This window comes from Humulus lupulus, chromosome 9, assembly GCF_963169125.1.
Source record: "Humulus lupulus chromosome 9, drHumLupu1.1, whole genome shotgun sequence".
Lineage (NCBI taxonomy): Eukaryota > Viridiplantae > Streptophyta > Magnoliopsida > Rosales > Cannabaceae > Humulus > Humulus lupulus.
Window position 1 is genome coordinate 132,136,051 of NC_084801.1, and position 22,317 is coordinate 132,158,367.

The 22,317-nt window shown below is 36.9% G+C and overlaps 2 protein-coding genes and 1 non-coding gene across 3 annotated transcripts; 2 read left to right on the forward strand and 1 right to left on the reverse strand.

Annotated features, from left to right (window-relative positions):
• The first annotated feature begins 3,833 nt into the window (after positions 1-3,833).
• Positions 3,834-4,718, forward strand: LOC133800057 (uncharacterized). Its single transcript, XM_062238035.1, has one exon. It carries the CDS (start codon positions 3,834-3,836, stop codon positions 4,716-4,718), a length of 885 nt encoding a protein of 294 aa, XP_062094019.1.
• On the reverse strand, positions 4,092-4,198 carry LOC133802777 (small nucleolar RNA R71). Its single transcript, XR_009877523.1, has one exon. It is a non-coding gene; the product is annotated as a small nucleolar RNA R71 (small nucleolar RNA).
• A 14,133-nt stretch (positions 4,719-18,851) lies between the features above and the next one.
• On the forward strand, positions 18,852-21,565 carry LOC133800058 (uncharacterized). Its single transcript, XM_062238036.1, has 4 exons — positions 18,852-19,223; positions 19,770-20,261; positions 20,345-20,795; positions 20,904-21,565. The coding sequence occupies exons 1-4, from the start codon at positions 18,852-18,854 to the stop codon at positions 21,563-21,565; spliced, it is 1,977 nt and encodes a 658-aa protein (XP_062094020.1).
• The last annotated feature ends 752 nt before the right edge of the window (positions 21,566-22,317 follow it).

Genomic DNA, 22,317 nt, shown 5'->3' on the forward strand with positions numbered 1-22,317 from the left:
TCTAGTTCCGCTGCGTAATGTAAGTTTTCACTTTACTCTGTATTTATATCAATTTCATAGGAGCATGTTCTAGGAATTTTCATGTTTGTTTGATAATATATAAATTGCATGAAAATAAATAAAGATCATGCAATTAGTTTTTCCAACACAGTGATGATGACTTAAGGGACATACTCAACGACAGACGCGAGAGGCACGATGAGTACGGTCCTCCAACACCAGTCGGCCCAGCAATCCCAGACGCAATTCAGGCTCAAATTGATGCTCTGAACCAGGCAGTAGAACAGCTGGTTGGGAGCCGGAGAACCCACATAGAGTACGACCGAAGGAGAGGCACTCCGTTTATGCAGAGGATTGCTGTGGTAGAAACCCCCAGCAAGTTCAAAGTGCCAGTACTGCCGAACATTGATGGGTATGGGGACCCAGTATCTCATGTCAACAAATTTGAGATACAAATGGATATTCAGAAGGTGTCAGACGATGCCCGCAGCAGGATCTTCCCCTCCACACTATCTGACACCGCCTAGGAGTGGTTCTTTTAATTCCCTCCTGCTAGTATAGTATCCAGGGAAATTTTCGTGAAGGAATTTTACGGAAAATTCTATGCGGGTCGCGTACACCCCACTGAGGCCAACCAGCTGGTCGAGATACACCAAAAGGAGGGAGAGACCTTAAAGGAGTATGTCCAACACTTTATGCGAGCAGCGGCTGGAGCCAAAACAGTGGGTGACGAGGGAGAGATGATGGCCATAACTGTTGGGGTTAGGTGCCATTCCCCCCTCTGGAGCAGCTTGAGAAAGAATGGGGTAAGAAGTACCCAGGAATTCCTGGATCGAGCTGATTGATACATCAAGCTCGAAGATGCGATTGCCAATGAGGGGAAGTCGCCTACAAAAAGACAAGGGACCAAAGGAAGATCTCGCCAAAGCCGCCAACGGGTCGGATAAACCCAATGGCAACGGCAAAGGCAACAGGAACAGGAACGACAGAAATGGTGGAAAAAGGATGGGCAACGAGCCGTCAACATCTAAAAATAAACGCCCCAAAGGCAACAGATATGAGCCAAGATTCACTAACTATACGGCCCTTGTCGAGAGTAGAGCAGAGGTCTATCAGGAGACCAGCTCTAATGTCCCTTATAAGCGACCAGCGCCTATAAGGAAGGATATCTCCAAGAGAGATACAACAAAATTCTGTCATTTTCACAATGACTACGGACATGACACCAATGAGTGCAACCAGTTGAAGGACGAGATCAAGTTCCTGATCAGGCATGGACACCTAAGGAGATACGTACGAGCCGTAGGAGGGTCTCAGCAAGAGGCTCAAGGTGGCAATGAGTAGGCACCTGCACGCCAACGCTCGCCACCTTTGCAGCCAACTCCTGTGGCAAGTACATTACTCACCATCTGTGGTGGCCCACACCTTGCAGGGGATAGTGGGAAAGCAAGAGAGTGGTACGCTCAGATCTTATGCCACGACTAGGACATCGAGATGATGAGTGTGGGGGATCATGCACTAAAGAAAGCTCAAACAGAGGAGGAGTTGATAACCTCCTCTGAAGATGATGCTCAACACGTCCGATTCCCACACTCTGATCCGCTGGTCGTTGACGTCCAAATAGCCAACATGATGGTTAAAAGGGTGTTGGTTGACACAGGAAGCTCAGTCAACATCTTGTACAAGTCCTCACGGGAAAGGATTAAGTTGTCTGTCAAAGACATGGAGCCGTGCAACCAAACCATATACGATTTTTTTGGCGAAGGGCTCGCCCCGACAGGGTCGATTAGACTCCCAGTTACAACAGGAACTACGCTTGCAAACATGACATTACTCACTACTTTCATAGTAGTTGATTGTCCTTTAGCGTATAATGCTGTAATTGGAAGGCCAATTTTGGTCGACCTGCGAGTCGCTACCATGATATGGCACCTTTCCATGAAATTCCCAACCGATGCAGGGATAGGATGCGTGTTGGGAAACCAGCGAGACGCAAGGGAGTGCTATAACGCCTCAATATCTAAGGCGAAGAAAGGTGGGTCGAGGGAAGCTGCCGGAAAGGAGTTGTAAACGGCCAGTGATGTACAAGCCCAATCAGGTGATTGTGTCACCAAATAGGGTGTTGCACAAAGCGAGGATAGGGATTTGTATTCTTGCTTTGGGGATTTTGATGAAGAGATAGAACCCATCGAGGACCTAGAAGAGGTCCAACTCAATGACGCAGATCCGACCAGGGTTGTGAAATTCGGTAAAAACTTAGAGACAACAACGAAACAAGAATTGGTGGAATTTTTAAGGAAAAACCAGGAAGTCTTTGCCTGGTCGCATAAAGACATGGTTGGAATAGACCCTGCAGTTATTAGCCATGTCCTGAACGTAGAAAAGAGTTTTCCACCAGTACAACAGAAGAGGCTGCTCGACAAAGATAGATCAAAGGCTCTAAAGGAAGAAGTTGAGAAGCTAAAGGAGAATGGATTCATCAGGGTAGCATTTTATCCATCATGGGTCTCTAATCCCGTGCTTGTTCCCAAGCCGAATGGAAAATGGCAAACGTGCGTGGATTTCACAGACCTTAATAAAGCCTACCCTAAAGATTGTTTCCCACTCTCTAGAATCCACCAGCTGGTCGATGCCACTACAGGGAATGAGATTCTCTCATTCATGGATGCATACTCCGGATACAATCAGAACAGTATGCATCCCCTTGACGAGGATTACACTAGCTTTCAGACCGATACAAGGCTATACTCTTGAACTCCTTTGATGATCTAATACAACATTAGTATTTTTCTTCTTAATCTACTAAGCTTGTCCCAATCTATTTTAATGCATGAAATTTGATTGGCCATCTTATTTCATTATCTATTTGTGTTTGAATTGAAATTATGAAAAGTGAAATTTAAAGAAGCTTTGATTGAAATATCATATATTTAATCTAGAACGAAAGTATCTAGATTATTTGTGTAGCATCTAGGTTGTGAATTCATTGCCTCCTAATTTTTGAATTTATCATAGAAATATAGAAAGTTCATAATTAGGTTGAGTTTTATAATTTCTATTCTGATTATAAAATACCTTGATAACTTGTTAGCTTAATAAGAAAAAGAGTTTTTAATATTGTGTTAGTGATTGATAGGAGGGATTGTAGATGAAATTAAAACCCCTAATTGTTAAAGTCCTTGGAATTTTATTCTTGTATATGTTCTTACAATCTTGCTTTATTTTTAATGGCTTTATTGTTTTTAATTATCAAGATACAAAACCAATTTTTGTTAACCAAATAGAAACTGAGAATTAATTATCTAGTAATTGATAATTCAGCCCTTGTGGGATGATACTTGGTCTTACCAAGAAATTATTAAAAATTGTGACTGTGTGCACTTGCATAGCTTTAATTTTTGCAACAACTTTTTGGCACCGTTTCTGGGGACTTGAAATTATCAATATCAATAAAATTAATTCTATTTCTAATTTGGTTGTTCTTTGTATTATTTCTAACTTGTTTTGTGTGCATTCCTTTGCCATTTCGCAGGTAATACTGTTATATGTGTAGCAGAAAAGTAGAAGATAGCCTTGTTCCTATTAATCCTGAGATAGGAAAAGCGTGCAGACAGAACCGTAGAAACAAGAGTGTGATTCGTCAGATTGTAGTTATGGCACAAAATGATGGGTTGAATGGTGGGGTGCCAGAAGTTGTACAGGGGCAAGATCAGAATCTCGCAGTGAGAAGTTTACGGGATTATGTACTCCCAACTATTATGGGAATACAAACATGTATAAGACCGCCGGTTGTGGAAGCTAATAATTTTGAAATTAAGCTGGCGATCTTATAGATGGTGCAGTCTACTGTGCAATTTGGTGGCTTGCCTTTAGAAGATCCCCACATGCACATAGCTAATTTCCTGGAGCTATGTGATACATTCAAGTATAATGGGGTTAGTGATTATGCGATCAGGTTGAGGCTTTTCCCATTCTCACTCAGGGACAGAGCCAAGAGTTGGTTGAACCCCCTCCAGGAGAATTCCATCAATACTTGGCAGGATTTAGCTCAAAAATTCATGGCCAAGTTCTTTCCTCCATCCAAGACAGCAAAGTTGAGGGGAGAGATTAATAATTTCTATCAGATGGAGGGGGAGTTTTTGTATGATGCATGGGAGCATTTTAAGGAGCTATTGAGAAAATGCCCCCATCATGGTATTGCGAAGTGGATGATGGTCCATAATTTTTATAATGGGTTGTGTGGTACTACACGTACCATAATTGATACTGCAGCTGGTGGGGCATTCATGAGTAAGAGTGTCAATGAAGCATATGAATTGTTAGAAGACATGACCACCAACAACCACCAATGGTCTAATGAGAGGTCAACTAGTGTTAGAAAGGTTATCGGAGTTCATGAACTTGAAGCCATCACTGCCTTGACTGCTCAGGTTGCTTCCTTGACAAAACAATTGCAACAAAATACAGTGTTTGCTAATGCCATTCAGATGCCAGCAGGTTGTGAAATTTGTGGGGGTCCACATTCTTTTGATCAATGTTCTTTAGGTGACCCTAATAGTAATTTCAACAACCCATTATCCAACACTTACAATCCTAGTTGGAGAAATCACCTAAATTTCTCATGGAGAAACAATCAAGGCCAACAGTCACAATTTCAGGGCCAATACCAGCAGAATATGCCACAGCAGCCCATGAATCAAGCTTCCTCCTCACAATAACCTAGGCCAAAGGTTCAACAAGAAAAGCCCAATGAATTGCAAGCATCTTTGTTGACTTTCACCAATACTAAAACTCAGTTTATGACTGAGACAAGATCATCCATTCGAAATCTTGAGACACAAGTGGGGCAATTAGCTAGCATCTTGAATAACAGTCCGTAAGGGAACTTGCCTAGCAATACTATAATGAACAATGTCAAGCCATGACTTTGAGAAGTGGTAAGCAAGTAGAGCAATCTGTACCCTAGTCATCTGTTGAGAACTATGAAGAGTTGGGTGAGACATCTGATTTTGAGAGATAGAAGGTTACAGAAGACCATCCTACTACAGAATAGGCACCACCAGTTATTATTGTTGATTCCCCAGTCAGAATCCCATACCCTCAAAGACTTAGGAAAAACTCTCTTGATAAACAATTTTCCAAGTTTTTAGAGGTTTTCAAGAAGTTGCACATCAACATTTCATTTGCCGAGGCCTTAGAGCAAATGCCCAGTTATGTAAAGTTTATGAAGGAGATCCTTTCTAAGAAGAGGAAGATGGAAGATTATGAGACTGTGGCTTTAACTGAAGAGTGTAGTGCAATTCTACAAAGAAAATTGCCCCAAAAGCTGAGAGATCTGGGGAGTTTTACTATCCCATGCACTATAGGGAATTTTGAGTGTAAACAAGATTTATGTGATTTGGAGGCAAGCATTAATCTGATGTCCTTATCTGTGTTTTAGAGACTTGGTTTGGGTGAGGCTAGGCCTACAACAGTCACTCTACAGTTGGCATACCATTCAGTAAAGCATCCACAGGGTATTATTGAAGATGTGTTGGTGAAAGTGAATAAATTAATTTTTCATGCTGAATTTATTATTCTTGACATGAAAGAGGATACAAATGTGACTATAATTCTTGAAAGACCATTCATAGCCACTGGGAAAGCTCTAATTGATGTTCAAAAGGGAGAGCTTCGATTGAGAGATAAGGGGGATGAGATCGTGTTCAGTGTTTTCAAGGCGATGACATATCCAAGAGGTAGTGACAATTGTTATAGCATTGATGTGATTGATAATGCCGTTTCAGAAAGAAGGTGGAACAGTGATGCCTTAGAGGCGGTTTTGGCAGGTGGTGAGGAAGATAGTGATGATGTTGAGATGCGGGAATATGTCAAGTGGATAAAATCTTGCCAGCCATACAAAAAGAAGTCTGAAGAGTTGGAGCAAGGGCCAGAAAGACCATTGCCATCCATTGAGCAACCACCAGAGCTGGAATTAAAGTCTCTACCATATCATTTATGTTATGCTTATTTGGGTGAGAAAGAGACTTTACCTATAATTGTATCAGCTGCACTTTCTAAAATAGAGATGGAGAATTTATTGAGGGATTTACTGTTGGGAATTGTGCCCTGAAAGTATATGTAGTAGACATTGTTTTATGAAATAAATAAATAAATTGAATTTGTTATGCATATATTTTATGGACTATATTATTCTGTGATAATATTATGTAAATATCAAAAAAATTCCTAAGTTTATATATGCGATCTCAAACACGTATTGGTACGGGAGGATTGTGTTTGATATAAATAAACTTGAATAGTTCGCAGTAAAATAAAATTATGGAATCTTTAGATTAATTACTGCAAGTACGGTCCACTAGTATTATGAATATATGTGATCTAGATTCGAATCACTAGCGTAGTAGGACACTTTAATGGAGGTGCTTTATATATTAGAGAATATATAGAACTGGACCAGATACGTTTATTAATAATTAGTTAAATAACGTTTCAAAGTATTAATTAAATATATCAACTGATGATCATATACAAATAGATCTTAATCCTGAAGTTACTATGAACTCCTATTTATGTTATATGGGTTCTTTGATTCACTCGTTAGGGTCTGTCAGAATTATCAGGCTAGAAACTTTTATTTTGGGAACTCATTAATGTAAATGGCTGGGGACATAGTATACAGATATGGAATCTATGCCTTCTCGCAAGAGATTGAATAATGGTTCTCTTAAGGGTTGACTTTTGGGACTGAAATGTTATTGAGCTCAAATTCATAATTTAGTTATGAGTTAACCTTCACTTGTAATGTCAATGGTACTTAAGGAAAGAAGAGATAATTAAAAGGGTAAAACAACAATTTTATTCCCGATTAATTATGAACCATTATTAGAGGGTCAATTTGTATGCAATGATTATATCAATGGACGTTTTATCATTATAAAGTACTCAGTAAATGAAATATCTATAATTACAAGAGTGCAGTCTCATATTTATAGTGGAATAATCATGAGATTAATAAATTAAGATTATTTGATTAAAGAGTAATTAATAATCTCAAATTTATTGGAGCTTGGAATTATAGGTCCATAGGTCCCCACAGTGGCTCTATCAACACTATTCAAGGTAAGAGTTGACATAAAAGGAAAAATAGTTGAAAGACATATTTAAGAAGAAATTTGTTCTTTGGGCCAAATATACAATTATATGATAATAGTGATTAAATAATTAATTACAAATTAGTTGTAATTAACAAATTTAATTAATATTTAATTTTCAAAATTATATTAAATAATTAAATTAGTTTTCAAAAATTAATTAATTATAATTTTTGAAATTATAATAAATTAAATATTTATTTTCGAAATTATTTGATTTAATTAATCGATAGAATTAATTAAATATCTTTATTTGAGTGGGAGATAATAATGTGATAAGTTCAAATTGGATTTGAATTTAAAAGATTGATATTTATTCAAATAATTAATTATGTTTGATAATTAGTTAAAAAGATATTTAATTTAAATTTGAACTCAAATTTTAATTAGTTATGAGGTTGTTAGATTTTTATCTGACAAAGTATTTTGAATAAATAATTAAATAAAAATAGAAAAATCAAATATCCCTAAAAATTACGGTGGTGCATGACCACACACAGTGCATGTACTGCATATTTTAAGGGACAAAATTTTCAATTTTATTTAATTAATTAATTAATTTATGGATAATTCAAAAAATCAGTTTTTAGATATTTTCATTAATAAGATAATTAATTAATTAAAAGATAAATTGTAAGTTGGTTACAGATTTATTTTTTTAATTTGAATATTTTCTTTTAAGTATGAATAATAAGAAAATATAATAAATCAGTCATTTGCTCTGTGAAAATTAGAACGATACTTTTCTCTCCCTGAAAAGATAAAGAACCAATTCTCAACCATTTTCTCTTAATCTCATGTGTTGAGTACATTAAGTAGAATCACAAATAAAGTATCCTTTATTCTCTAAGTTCCCACACACTTCTTGAGGTGTAGAGAACGCTGTGGAAGATCCTCGTGTGAGTACTTGGGAGCAGCTGGGATAGGAAGATCGTTCTTATTACGAAAAGATAGCATGGAGACTTGATAGGCTTCAAGATGAATGATTTCCATTCCTAACTTGCTTATGATTAATGTATGTATATTAATGGATCTGCATATTTAAAGGTAGTTTAAATATGTTAGAAAATTTTTGTTGTACAATGGGCCAACCCCATAACCATTCCGCTGCGTATTAGGAAACTCATTCCTAACAATTGGTACCAGAGTGGTCATTAATCTCTGCATGCATTAATTACTGTGTGGGCATAATATGCATTCTTAGGTTATTGTAATATATGTGAATGGATGGATGTATGTATGATTATAGTTTATTCTAAAGGGTTTAATTATATGGTGTTTTGGATTTAGGAATTGTTCTTAAATTTCTAGATGAAAAATGTAAGCCATTTTGGGGCATAAGATTTTTTTTTTGTAATTTAAGTTTCTGCATGAAATTATTTGAAAAAATTATGTAAGGCTTGAGCCCCGAGTTTCGTGCCCCGAAGCCCGAGCCTCACCTAGCTGCATGCCTGCGCCCCTGCGCGCATTGCTCAGCCGCACGCCTACGCCCCTGAGCCTGCTGCTGTCGCATGCCTAACACACCCCTGCGCTTGCTGCTTCCGGGCGCCCAACGCTCCCCTGCACACCTCAGCTAGTCGCGCACCCAGCGCCTACAGCGCACCCCACACCTGTCACACGCGCACCGTGCGCTCTAGCCGCAACATCCCAGCAGCTGCCGTGCCCCATGCCGAGCCACCATATGCAGCCACCCTAAACCCTAGGACTTGCATCTAAAATTTTCCATTTAAATTATGGCTTAATTAATTTTAGCCCATTATTAAAATTGTTTTATTTTGAATTAATTGTATGAGCCCGAATTCGAAACTGGGCCTAATAACTTATTTGGGCATTAAAGCCCAAGTTAATTATTCTTAAAATTTGTTTAAGATAATTAAAAGTTATTTTAATTTAAAATTAAATGGATAAGTGGCTTAATGGATCAAGACTACTTGTGAAGGCGCAAAGTTGAAGATGGAGATCTCTTTAGGTCTTATTTAGTTTCTTACATTTTTGTGTATATTTGTGCAAGTGTTGTAATTTTTCTAGAAATACCCAAGACACCCGGCCCACATTTATTTCTTTATTTAGTTAGTATTTATTTATTTAAATGTTTGAATGTGATTAAATTGTTTAATAATTTATCATGCATTTTTTGACATGCCATACATATAACCCACACAATATTTAAAATTGTGCATGTATCTCATATGAGTAGAAACATGCCTTAGGATTGTCCTTTGTGATTATATGCTTTATGTGATGAACCATATAATAATAAATCTAGTTTTAACTAGTTCAAGAGTGAAAAAATATTTTAAAAGTTATTTAATTTCTAGTATTTAATAATATTGATTTATTAAATAAATGATATTCCTAGTAATTATAGCAAATTAAAATTGAATTAATTAGGACATAGTTCTATAATTTTAATTTTGCTTAACTTGATCAGTAATTATTAGAATATCATTTGGTAAAAATAAATCACTATATTTTTGAGAAAACACATATTCTAAAATAGAGAGTGGGAGAGGGACTTATGACAATAAGTCCCCTGGTATCCATTATTAGTTTGCATCGAGGTAGCATGGAGAGGGCCTCGCGACACCATTGCTTGTGTCCCCTTAAGGAAGGCTTCCAACTGTGTTATTCTCAACACAAACTTTTTTTTCAAGAATAGGATTTAATGATGTATTTCAAGTTTGACTGAACCTAAGGCACACTCTTGAGTTAAGTCATTGATCTAAAATAACGGGTTACACTCACAAAGTACATTAGGCTTTCGAGGGGACTAGTGTATTCTTGACCTAACAAGCGGCTGTTTATAAGTCAAAAAGAGAAATATTGATTTAAGTTTTCACTTATAAATTTGAGAACTTGTCTCAAAATTAATATGGAATTAGTCTGACCTACCTTAAGGCTGGTCCATTAATGTTCAAATTAATTAATCGTGGAATTAGTAATTATTTTTTATGTGTTCTTTAATAGTTGCATTCATGCATCACGTTTACTATTCTGAAAAATTACTGATATTTATTATATGCATAAATTCATTTTGTTTATTTATTTATTTTCAGCAATTATGTCTAGCTCAAATCATGTATCTTCTTTACTTGCTAATGAAAAGTTGACTGGTGAAAACTACATGAAATGGAAATCAAACTTGAACATTGTATTAATATGTGAGAACCACAAAGTTTTCTTGACTAAGGAATGTCTTGAAGTCCCTCCCGCTACTGTTGCTAAAACTGCAAGGGAAAAGTTTGATAATTGGATCTTATCAAACAACAAAGCAAAGTGTTATATGCTTGCGAGTATGAGCGATGTGCTTAGAAAGAAGTTTGAGAACACTGAAAATGCTTATGATATCTGGGATTCCCTTCAAGAAATATTTGGGTAGCAGTTAGACCAATGCATGCATGAGGCCACCAAATCCTACATGACCAAGTGTAACGCCCTGGATAGCCAAGATTGTTACACTATGTGTTTATAAAGGTGCAAGACTTGCTAATCAAGTCATTTAGTTAGAAACATGTTACTGACACTATAGTTGAACTAGGGTTAAAAGATTTTGGTCTCAAAAGCTACATCTCTTATAAATAAACATTTTCTTTTTACATGGGATCCCAAAAGTAATAAGTTTAAGACCGTTTACAAAAGATTTAAGTTTTAAATACAGTTGCTAGCCACTCTAAGGAAAAACAGACAAATAGGCTTTCCTCGTCCTGTTCCACTCCTCGGCCATGGCGGCTGATCAGCTTACTATGTACATTCAGCCCCGTAGCTCTCCACCTCAAGACTGGTCCACCTTGCCTTTGCCTTTACCTGCACCACGTAGCACCCATGAGTCAAGGCCCAGCAAGAAAAACAATAATAGAGCATAGTCACTCAACAGACAATCAGATAACTCATACCGCATAAGCATGTACTCAACAGTCTAAGTATTCATGTTAATAAAGTATTCAGCATACCAAGTATATCACTTCATATCAATAATCAATCCACATATGATAACTAGGGTTAACGCCCTTAGGCCGCACCCTCTATTTATTCCACTGACTCCGGCCCGATTAAACCGAGTATTAAGCTGTCCTTAGCTACCAGTGGCCAAGCCCTGCCCTGTGCGCAAGTATTATTTATGGCACCCTTAGGCCGTTTATCACATGTCCCATGGCATAATTCCATCTATGACATCATACAGATATAGGGAGCTCTTAGTCCCATCACAAACACATAACCGAGTGCTGTTTTCTTACCTTTAGATTTGCTAACTTTGTTCAATTCGTTCCTCAAGCACGATCCCTCTCGAGCCCTAGCGTACACCTAGTCACAGCCATAGATCAGAATCATCACCAAACTTCAAATCCAAAACCTAGCCTTGGGACCAATCCCTAGCCCTCAGGAAACCCTAATTCCACCAAACGGGGTGGTGGAATCAAACCCCGAACCCTCGGGCAAAAACCCTTAAAAATAACCCCAAAACCCCTTTTCTGGAAACAGGGTAGCGCTACAACGCCCTAAGGTGGGCTCTATAGCGCTACAAATAGAGCCTAAAATGTCCCAGACAGCATATCCTAGCACTGTAGCGCCCAAAGGCTAGCGCTACAGTGCTAGTCACAACACAACAAACCCTGCATTTTCTTCCTTCGATTTTCCCCAAGCCAAACCTTACCAAAACTCTTCCAAACTTTAATCAAACATAAAAACAAGCTTACCAACATCTCCAGCTCACCCCATACATCCCAACCACACATAACTCAATCACATGCACCCAAAATCAAGGAAATCACCATAGCTGAACCTAAAGCTCAGAACTCAATAAAAACAACAACTGAAACCACAGAACTTGAACTAGAATTCCTTACCTTTGATGGATGAGCTCAACCTAGGTTATTCTCCACACTAGCTTAGCCTTCACCTCCTCAAAGCTTCAGTCTCAACTCCCTAGAATTCCCATAGAATTCTGCTTAGAAAACCAATTCAACACCAATACCAAGAACTGAATATTAACCTCAAAGTCTTACCTCAATTAACCAGTTTCCCCAACCTGATCAAGACCCCAAGTATACAATCTCAGCCTTAACCTCCTTTGGATTCTAACCTCAAATCTCCAAAAGAAATTGGTGAAGAAGACTCAAACCGTTCTTAGAAATTGCCATGTTTTTCCTTTATTTCCTTTTCCTTCTTTTCTTTCTTTTCTTCAGACTTCCAGCTCTTTCTACACAATCCACTAAGGCATAAAGCCAAAACAGCACTTAACACCTATCCTTTATAAGCCAAATGACCATAATACCCTCCCATTATCCCTAAGCCTTTAAATCAACCTAGGGGCATTTTGGTCATTATACCTAATTCCCGCTAATTCCTCGAGTGTCTCTAATGTTTATCGCTTACTTCCCGACACCTAACTAATCACCAACTATATTCCCTAATATCAAAATAGACTCCAATATATTCTCTAAATTCCCAAAAATACCCCCAGGCTCGTCCCGAGCCGAGTATAAATCCCCGCCGTGACTTTTTCGCTATATCGCTCACTAAGATCGCCTCGAATCACAGATTACAAATATATCCACATAATAATGTGGTCTCGATAATTTATCAAAAATATATACAGTTATGCCCTCAATGGGCCAAAATTACGATTATGCCCTTCTAACCTAATCAGGGCCTACATGCATACTAGTACACATAGTCATGCATCACAGATATTCAAATAATCATATAACATGATTTTAAATCATTAAATCACATATAATCCAATTGTGCCCTCCTGGCACACTAATCAAGGCCCTTAAGCCTTATTAGTGAATTTGGGTCGTTACACCAAGAAAATGAAAAAAGGAGTTTCTGTCAGAGAACATGTATTAGGCATGATCATTATAATGCACGATGCCATTATCCATGGGGAAATCATTGATGAAAGGACTCAAATAAGAATTATACTTGAATCGCTTTCTCCAGGTTTTAAAGGTTTCACAACCAATTATGTCATGAACAAATTATCATATAACATGACACAGGTGTTGAATGAGTTGCAAACTTATGGATCTCTTAACAAAGGTTTTGAGAAAGAAGGAGAAGCAAATGTTGCTGATTCTAACCCATCCTCTTCAAAGGCTAAAACCAAAAAGAGGAAAAATGAAATGGCAAGGACAAGGAGAAAGACAAGAATACAAAGAAGCCTAAAAATTCATCTAAAGGCAAAGAGAACAAGAACACCAAAAACTCCAAAAGGGAGTTGCTTTCACTGTGGAGAAGGTGGTCACTGGAAGAGAAACTGTCCAAAGTATCTCGTTGGCCTGAAAGAGAAAAAGAAAGGTAAATTTGATTTACTTGTGTTAGAAGCGTGTTTAGTGGAAGACAATTCCTCATCCTGGATAGTAGATTCAGGAGTCACTAACCATGTTTGTTTTTCTCTACAGATTCTTAGTTCGACGAGGAAACTTGTTGATGGAGAGGTGACTAAGAGGGTAGGCAGTGGTCAGATTGTCTCTGCAGCAGCAGTTCGAACAACCCATTTGGAATTTGAGAAGAATAAATTTCTTGTTTTAGAGAACTTTTATTATATTCCTTGATTTTCTAGAAACTTAATTTCTGTTTCTATGTTGCATGAACAAAGTTTTAAAATTTCTTTTAATAATAATTCAATTGTTATTTCAAGATATGATTTTAAGATATGTTATGCAAAATCTATCGATGGGTTTTATAAACTGCAAGCTAAAGAGAAATCTGTTTATAATTATGAATTATTTAAAACAACTAATCCTAGATCTATTAAACGAAAAAAGAATGATTCCGATAGTGAAACATATCTATGGCACTTGAGATTGGGCCATATTGGTCTAGATAGAATAAATAGGCTTGTAAAGGATGGTCCTTTAAGAGAATTATCTACTGGATCTCTCCCTGTTTGTGAATCCTGTCTAGAAGGCAAAATAACCAAGAGACATTTCTCTGCTAAAGGTTCAAGAGCCACAAAACAACTTCAGCTAGTACATACGGATGTTGGCGGTCCACTTAATGTACAAGCAAGAGGAGGTTATGAATACTTCGTCACTTTTATTGACGATTATTCAATATATGGTTACCTATACTTAATGCAAAGAACATTTGAAACTTTTGGAAAGTTCTAAGAATTTCAAGCAGAGGCTGAAAATCAATTAGGTAAATCACTAAAAGCTCTTCGATCTGATCGAGGAGGAGAGTACTTGGATTTTGAATTCGAGGACCTCTGCGTGAGCATGGAATTCAATCCCAACTCACAGCACCTGGAACACCATATCAAATTGGTGTTTCAGAAAGATGGAACAGAACGTTATTAGATATGGTTAGATCGATGATGAGTTTCTCATCATTACCACTGTCATTTTGGGGATATACGATTCAATGTGCTGTATACATATTGAATGTTGTTCCATCTAAGTCTATCCAAAAGACACCCATAGAATTATGGAATGGTTGTAAACCTAGTTTACACCATTTTCGAATTTGGGGATGTCTTGCACACGTGCTTAAAGGAAAGACTGGGAAGTTGGAATCACTCTCTGAAGTGTGCATGTTTGTGGGATATTCCAAAGAGACTAGAGGTGGAATTTTCTATAGTCCAAAAGAAAATAAAACATTTGTGTCCACAAATGCAACTTATCTTGAACATGACTATGTTAATAACCACAAACCCCGCAGTATGGTTGTACTAGAGGAGATGGTCTCGAATGAAGTTGCAAAGTCACCAACAACAACCAATGAAAAATAGCAAGAGGAAACTGCTAGTTCTAGTCAGAATAGTAGAGAGCCTCGTCGTAGTGGGAGGGTTAATAAGCAACCCACACGCTATGAACACGAAGTTCAATTGCTTGTGTCTGACACAAACAAAGATGATTCATTGACATTTAAAGATGCAATGAATGATTCTGACAAGGACAAGTGGCAAGAAGTCATGAACCAAGAAATGGAATCAATGTATTCCAATTCTGTTTGGGTTCTTGAAGATCCACCTGAGAATATCAAACAAATTGGTTGCAAGTGGATATTCAAGAAGAAAAGAGGAGTGGATGGGAAAGTAGAGACTTTCAAAGCAAGGCTTGTAGCCAAAGGATACACACAGAAAGAAGAGGTTGACTATGAAGAAACCTTTTCTCCTGTAGCATGCTAAAATCCATTCGTATACTCTTGTCCATTGCTGTGTGCATGGATTATGAGATTTGGCAAATGGATGTCAAAATAGCCTTTCTGAATGGCTACCTTGATGAAACCATTTACATGTCTCAACCAGAAGGGTTCGAATTAAAAGATCAAGATCAAAAGGTTTGAAAGCTTCTTAGGTCCATTTATGGATTCAAACAAGCTTCTAGATTTTGAAATCTTAGATTTGATGACACAATTAAAACGTCTGGTTTTGAACAAAACATTGACGAACCTTATGTCTATAAAAAAAATCAAAGATGGTGCAGTAGTATTCCTCTTTCTTTATGTTGATGATATATTACTGATTGGAAATGACGTAACATCATTATCAAAGGAAAAGAACTGGTTAGCTGAACAATTCCAAATGAAAGATTTGGGAGAAGCCAAGTATGTTCTGGGAATTAAGATTCTTAGAGATAGACAGAACAAAACTTTGGCACTCTCTCAAGCAACTTATATTGATAAGGTGCTAGAACGCTTTAATATGCAAAACTCCAAAAAGGGTTATATGCCAACCCGTTCTTGAGTATTCCTTTCCAAGGAGCAGTGTCCCAAAACACCTTAGGAAGAGGAAGACATGAGACAGTATCCCTATCACTCAGCGGTAGGCAGTCTAATGTACGCCATGTTATGTACCAGACCTGGCATTCGTTACGCAGTAGGGATAGTCAGCCGTTATCATTCCAATCCTGGATTTAGTCATTGGGCTACAGTGAAGAATATTCTCAAGTATCTTAGAAATACTAGAGATTATATGCTTGTATATTCAAGTGGAGACCAGAACCCCACTGGTTAACTGATTCTGATTTTCAATCAGACAGAGATAGTCGGAAATCGACTTCTGGATCAGTGTTTACTCTTGGAGGAGGAGCGGTAATCTGGCAAAGTATTAAACTAACCTACATTGCAGAATTCACCACGGAAGCCGAGTATATAGTGGCTTGTGAAGCAGCTAAGGAAGCTGTGTGGCTCAAAAAGTTCTATTCCAATCTCGAAGTAGTACAAGATATGGATAAGTCACTAGTCCTATACTGTGACAACAGTGGGGCAGTAGCTAACTCAAAGGAACAACGGGGTCACAAGAGGGGAAAGCACATCGAGAGGAAGTATCACTTGCTTAGAGAGATAGTTCATCGAGGAGATGTTGCAGTTATGAAGATAGCTTTAGAGCATAATCTTGCAGATCCTTTCACAAAGACTTTATCCATAAAATCTTTTAAGGAGCATGTAAGAAACATGGGAATGAGAGAGATGCATCATTTGCTTTAGGGCAAGTGGGAGATTGTTGGGAATTGTGACCTGAAAGCATATGTAGTAGACATTATTTTATGAAATAAATAAATAAATTGAATTTGTTATGCATTTATTTTATGGACTATATTATTCTGTGATAATATTATGTAAATATTAGAAAAATTCCTAAGTTCATACATGTGATCTCAAACACGTATTGGTACAGGAGGATTGTGTTTGAGACAAATGAACTTGAATAGTTTGTAGTAAAATAAAGTTATGGAATCTTTAGATTAATTACTGCAAGTACGGTCCACTAGTATTATGAATACATGTGATCTAGATTCGGATCACTAGTGTAGCAGGACACTTTAGTGGAGGTGCTTTATATATTAGAGAATATATAGAACTGGACCGGAAATGTTTATTAATACTTAGCTAAATACTGTTTCAAAGTATTAATTAAATATATCAACTGATGATCATATACAAATAGATCTTAATCCTGAAGTTAATATGAACTCCTATTTATGTTATCGGAGTTCTTTGATTCACTCGTTAGGGTCTGTCAGAATTATCATGCTAGAAACTTTTGTTTTGGGAACTCATTAATGTAAATGGCTGGGGACATAGTATACAAATATGGAATCTAGGCCTTCTCACAAGAGATTTAATAATGGTTCTCTTAAGGGTTGACTTTTTTGACTGAAAGGTTATTGAGCTCAAATTCATAATTTAGTTATGAATTACCTTCACTAGTAAAGTCAATGGTAATTAAGGAAACAAGAGATAATTAACTGGGTAAAATGATAATTTCATTCCTGATTAATTATGAACCATTATTAGAGGGTCAATTTATATGCAATGATTATATCAATGGACACTTTATCATTATACAGTACTCAGTAAATGAAATGTCTATAATTACAAGAGTACAGTCTCATATTTATAGTGGAATAATCATGAGATTAAGAAATTAAGATTATTTAATTAAAGAGTTGAATTAATAATCTCAAATTTATTGGAGCTTGGAATTATAGGACCATAGGTCCCCACAGCGGCTCTATCAACATTATTCAAGTTAAGAGTTGATATAAAGGGAAAAATATTTGAAAGACATATTTTAGAAGAAATTTGTTCTTCGGGCCAAATATGCAATTATATGATAATTTTGATTAATTAATTAATTATAAATTAGTTGTAATTAACAAAATTAATTAATATTTAATTATAATATTATTTTCAAAATTATATTAAATAATTAAATTAATTATTGAAATTTAATTAAATAATTATAATTTTTGAAATTATAATAAATTAAATATTTATTTTTGAAATTATTGGATTTAATTAATTGGTAGAATTAATTAAATATCTTTATTTGAGTGGAAGATAATAATGTGATAAGTTCAAATTGGATTTGAATTTAAAAGATTGATATTTATTCAAATACTTAATTATATTTGATAATTAGTTAAAAATATATTTAATTTAAATTTGAATTAGTTATCAGGTCGTTAGATTTTTATCTGACAAAGTAGTTTGAATAAATAATAAAATACAAATAGAAAAATCAAATATCCCTAAAAATTAGGGTGGTACACGACCACACACAGTCGCGTGTACTGCATATTTCCAAGGACAGATTTTTCAATTTATTTATTTAATTAATTAATTAATGGATAATTAAAAAAAATCAGTTTTTGAATATTTTCATTAATAAGATAATTAATTAATTAAAAGATAAATTGTAAGTTGGTTACAAATTTTTTTTTATAATTTAAATATTTTCTTTTAAGTATAAAGATATCTCAGACAACTTAGTCATTCGCTATGTGAAAAATAGAACGATACTTTTTTCTCCCTGAAAAGATAAAGAACCAATTCTTAGGCCTATTATCTTGATCTCATGTGTTGAGTACATCAAGTAGAACCAAAAATAAACTCCCACACACTTCTTGAGGTGTAGAGAACGCTGTGGAAGATCTTGGTGTGAGTACCTGGGAGCAGCTTGGATAGGAAGATCGTTCTTATTACGAAAAGATAGCAAGGACACTTGATAGGCTTCAAGAGGTATGATTTCTATTCCTAACTTGCTTATGATTAATGTATGTATATTAATGGATCTGCATATTTAAAGGTAGTTTGCATATGTTACAAAATTTTTGTTGTACACTGGGCCAACCCCACAACCATTCCACTCCATATTAGGAAACTTGTTCCTAACATTTATGTGCTCATAAATTAGCCATTGGTTGGACATTGGCAGATATTAGAGGAATAAGCCCTTCAACAGTGATGCACAAAATCTTGATGGAAGAGGACAATAGGCCATCTATAGAAGCTCAGCAAAGACTAAAGCCAGCCATGAAAGAAGTGGTACTTGAGAAGATTCTTAAATGTTTAGATGTTGGGATGATATGCCCAATATCTGATAGTGCATGGGTGAGCCCAGTGCAAATAGTGCCAAAGAAGGGTGGTATGACTGTGGGAAAGAATGAGAAGAATGAACTGTTTCCATCTAGAACGCTGAGAAGATGGAGGATTTGCATCGATTACCGCAAATTGAATAAGGAAACATGGAAAAACCATTTTCCCTTCCCTTTCTTGGATCAAATGCTTGGCAAACTAGCGTGCCATAGCTACTACTGCTTTTTGGATGGTTATTTTGTGTACCATTAGATCGCCATTGCACTAGAAGATCAGGAGAAGACCACCTTCACTTGTCCTTATAGTTCTTTTGCCTTTCGAAGAATTCCATCCGGGTTCTGCAACGCTCCTGCAGCCTTTCAACGGTGTATGATGTCCATTTTCTCTGACATGGTCGAGAGAACTATTGAGATCTTCATGGATGAATTTTCTATTTTTGGGTAGTCCTTTGATGAGTGTTTGAAGTATCTTGAAGCAGTGTTGTAGCTGTGTGAAGAATCCAATTTAGTTATGAACTAGGAGAAATGCCATTTTATGGTGAAAGAGGGTATTGTTCTTGGCCATAAGGTCTATAATAAAGGCATTGAGGTGGACTAAGCTAAAATTTCCACCATTGAAAATCTACCACCACCTGTGTCAGTCAAAGGGGTTTGAAGTTTCCTTGGGCATGCTGGGTTGTACAAATGGTTCATAAAGGATTTTTCAAAGATCTCAAAGCCCCTTTCCACTTTGTTGATGAACGATGTTGCCTTTGACTTTAACAAAGAGTGCCTAAATGCTTTTTAGGTATTTAAGGAGAAGTTAATCTCAACATCGATTGCTGTTGCTCCAAATTGGGATCTTCCATTTGAACTGATGTGCACCGCAAGTGATTATGCGGTGGGAGTAGTTTTGGGCCAACAGATTGATAAGGTATTTCGGTCTATTTACTATGCTAGTAGGACTCCTAATGATGCACAATTGAATAAAAAAATAATAGAGAAATATCTCCTAGGAATTGTTTATGCCTTTGACAAGTTTAAACCATACTTGATTGGCAACAAGGCAATGGTTTACATTGACCACTTTGCAATCAAATATTTGATGACCAAGAAAGATGCAAAACCACGTCTTATCAGGTGGGTTTTACTGTTGCAAGAGTTTTACATGGAGATCTGGGATAAAAAAGGCACTGAGAATTTGGTAGCATATCACTTGTCAAGACTTGAGGTGGAAGAGAGCCAGAATGACAAGGAAGTCCAAATAAATTATCACTTTTCTGATGAGCATTTGTTTGGGGTAAGTGATAGTTTTGCAGTGTCGTGGTATGCTGACTATGTGAATTTCTTGGTAGTAAAATTTGTGCTTTCTGAGATGTCAAGGAACAGTTGAAGAAATTTTACTCAGAGGTGAAGCACTACTATTGTGAGGAGCCTATTCTCTATAGGCATTGTGTAGATCAAGTTATTCGTCGTTGTGTGCTTGAGGATGAAATGCACTCAATTCTCACCCATTGTCACACTTTGCAATGTGGTGGGAATTTTGGAGCATCAAGAACAATAGTGAAGGTATTGCAAAGCGGGTTCTATTGGCCAAGCCTGTTTAAAAATGACAATTCTTTTGTGAAAGCTTGTGATCGTTGCCAATGTACTAGAAACATATCAAGGAGGAATGAAATGCCACTTATTATGATCCTCGAGGTTGAGCTCTTTGATGTTTGGGGCACTGACTTCATGAGCCCTTTCCCATCATCATTCAACAACCGGTTCATTCTATTAGCGGTGGATTATGTGTCAAAATGGGTTGAGGCAGCTGCAACAAAAGAAAATGATGGTAAAACGGTCATGAATTTTCTATATAAGAATATTTTTACAAGGGTTGGTACTCCCTGAGCTCTCATTAGCAATGAAGGGAGTCATTTCTGTAATAAACAACTTGAAGCTTTACTTTCTCACTATGGAGTATACCACCGCACTACTTTACCTTATCACCCTCAATCGAATGATCAAGCTGAAATTTCAAACAGGGAGGTGAAAAGTATTCTTGAAAAGACGGTGGATAGCTCCAGAAAGAATTGGTCCAAGAAACTTGATGATGCACTTTTGGCCTATCGGACGACATTCAAAACTCCAATTGGGATGTTGCCTTATAGGTTGGTCTTTGGAAAAGTGTGTCATTTTCTAGTTGAGTTGGAACATCGGGCTTATTGGGCAATGAAGAAGCTGAATTTTGATGAGAAAGCTGCTGGACAGAATAGGCTACTCCAAGTAAACGAGCTTGATGAGTTCCATAATGAAGCCTATGAGAATGCCAAGATCTACAAGGAATGCACCAAGGCATGGAACGACAAGAACTTGATCAGAAAAGAGTTCCAACCCAGGCAACAGATACTTCGCATTAATTCAAGGTTGAGACTCTTTCCAGGCAAGTTAAAATCTAGGTGGTCTGGTCCCTATACTGTGGTAAAGGTATTCCCATATGGCTCTGTTGAAGTTGTAGGCAAGAATGGCTCATCGTTTAAGGTAGATGGTCAATGGTTGAAGCCATACATGGGTTGTCCGATTGACCAAGCCAAGTTAGTGATCCTCTTGAAGCCCCTCTGAAGAGGAGTTCAGCATCCGGATAAATGACGCTAACAACAATGCCTTTGGGATGCATCCCATAATTTTTAGTTGCTTTCTTTACTTTTTGCCTAGTTGGAACAATTTTTAAGTTTAATTTTTGCACTTGTAATTTTTTAATTTTTGGATGATTTTTGTAGATTTGGAACCGTGGAAAGCGTGAACACTCAAAAAAATGTAAGTAAAAATATTTTTTAGGGCTGTGGAACAACCTTGTGGTGTCGGGGCTAGGCCCTTTACAAAAATGAAGGAGTTTTGTCAAAGAGAGGCAGGCTGCGACAAAGTTCAACAGGGCTATGACGCTCAAACCTAGAATTCCCCAGATATTTGAGGTGGGTCACGACAAAGAATAAGAAGGGCTGCGGTCCCTGAAATCAAAACTTCTCAGAAAAAGGAAGCAGGTCGCGACGCTAGAATAGGCACGCTGCAGCCCTGGGTCGCACTGAAGCTTTAAAAAAATAAAAAATCCTAAAAATATTTCACTTCTTCACTTTAAATTTTTTTCCCTCTTCTCTATACCTCCGAATTCACATTCCCAAACACTACTTTCATCCATCATTCTAACCTTCCCACCCTCATTTATCAACTTCTTCAATTAAATCACCACCGCCAAGCTATTATCCATCCATATTTTCCCAAACTTACCTTCAAAACAATTTTTCTTCATCAAAAAGGCCCCCAATCCGAAAATTCCCCATCCAATACCTTAGTGTTTTGAATCTTGTGCTTCGAAA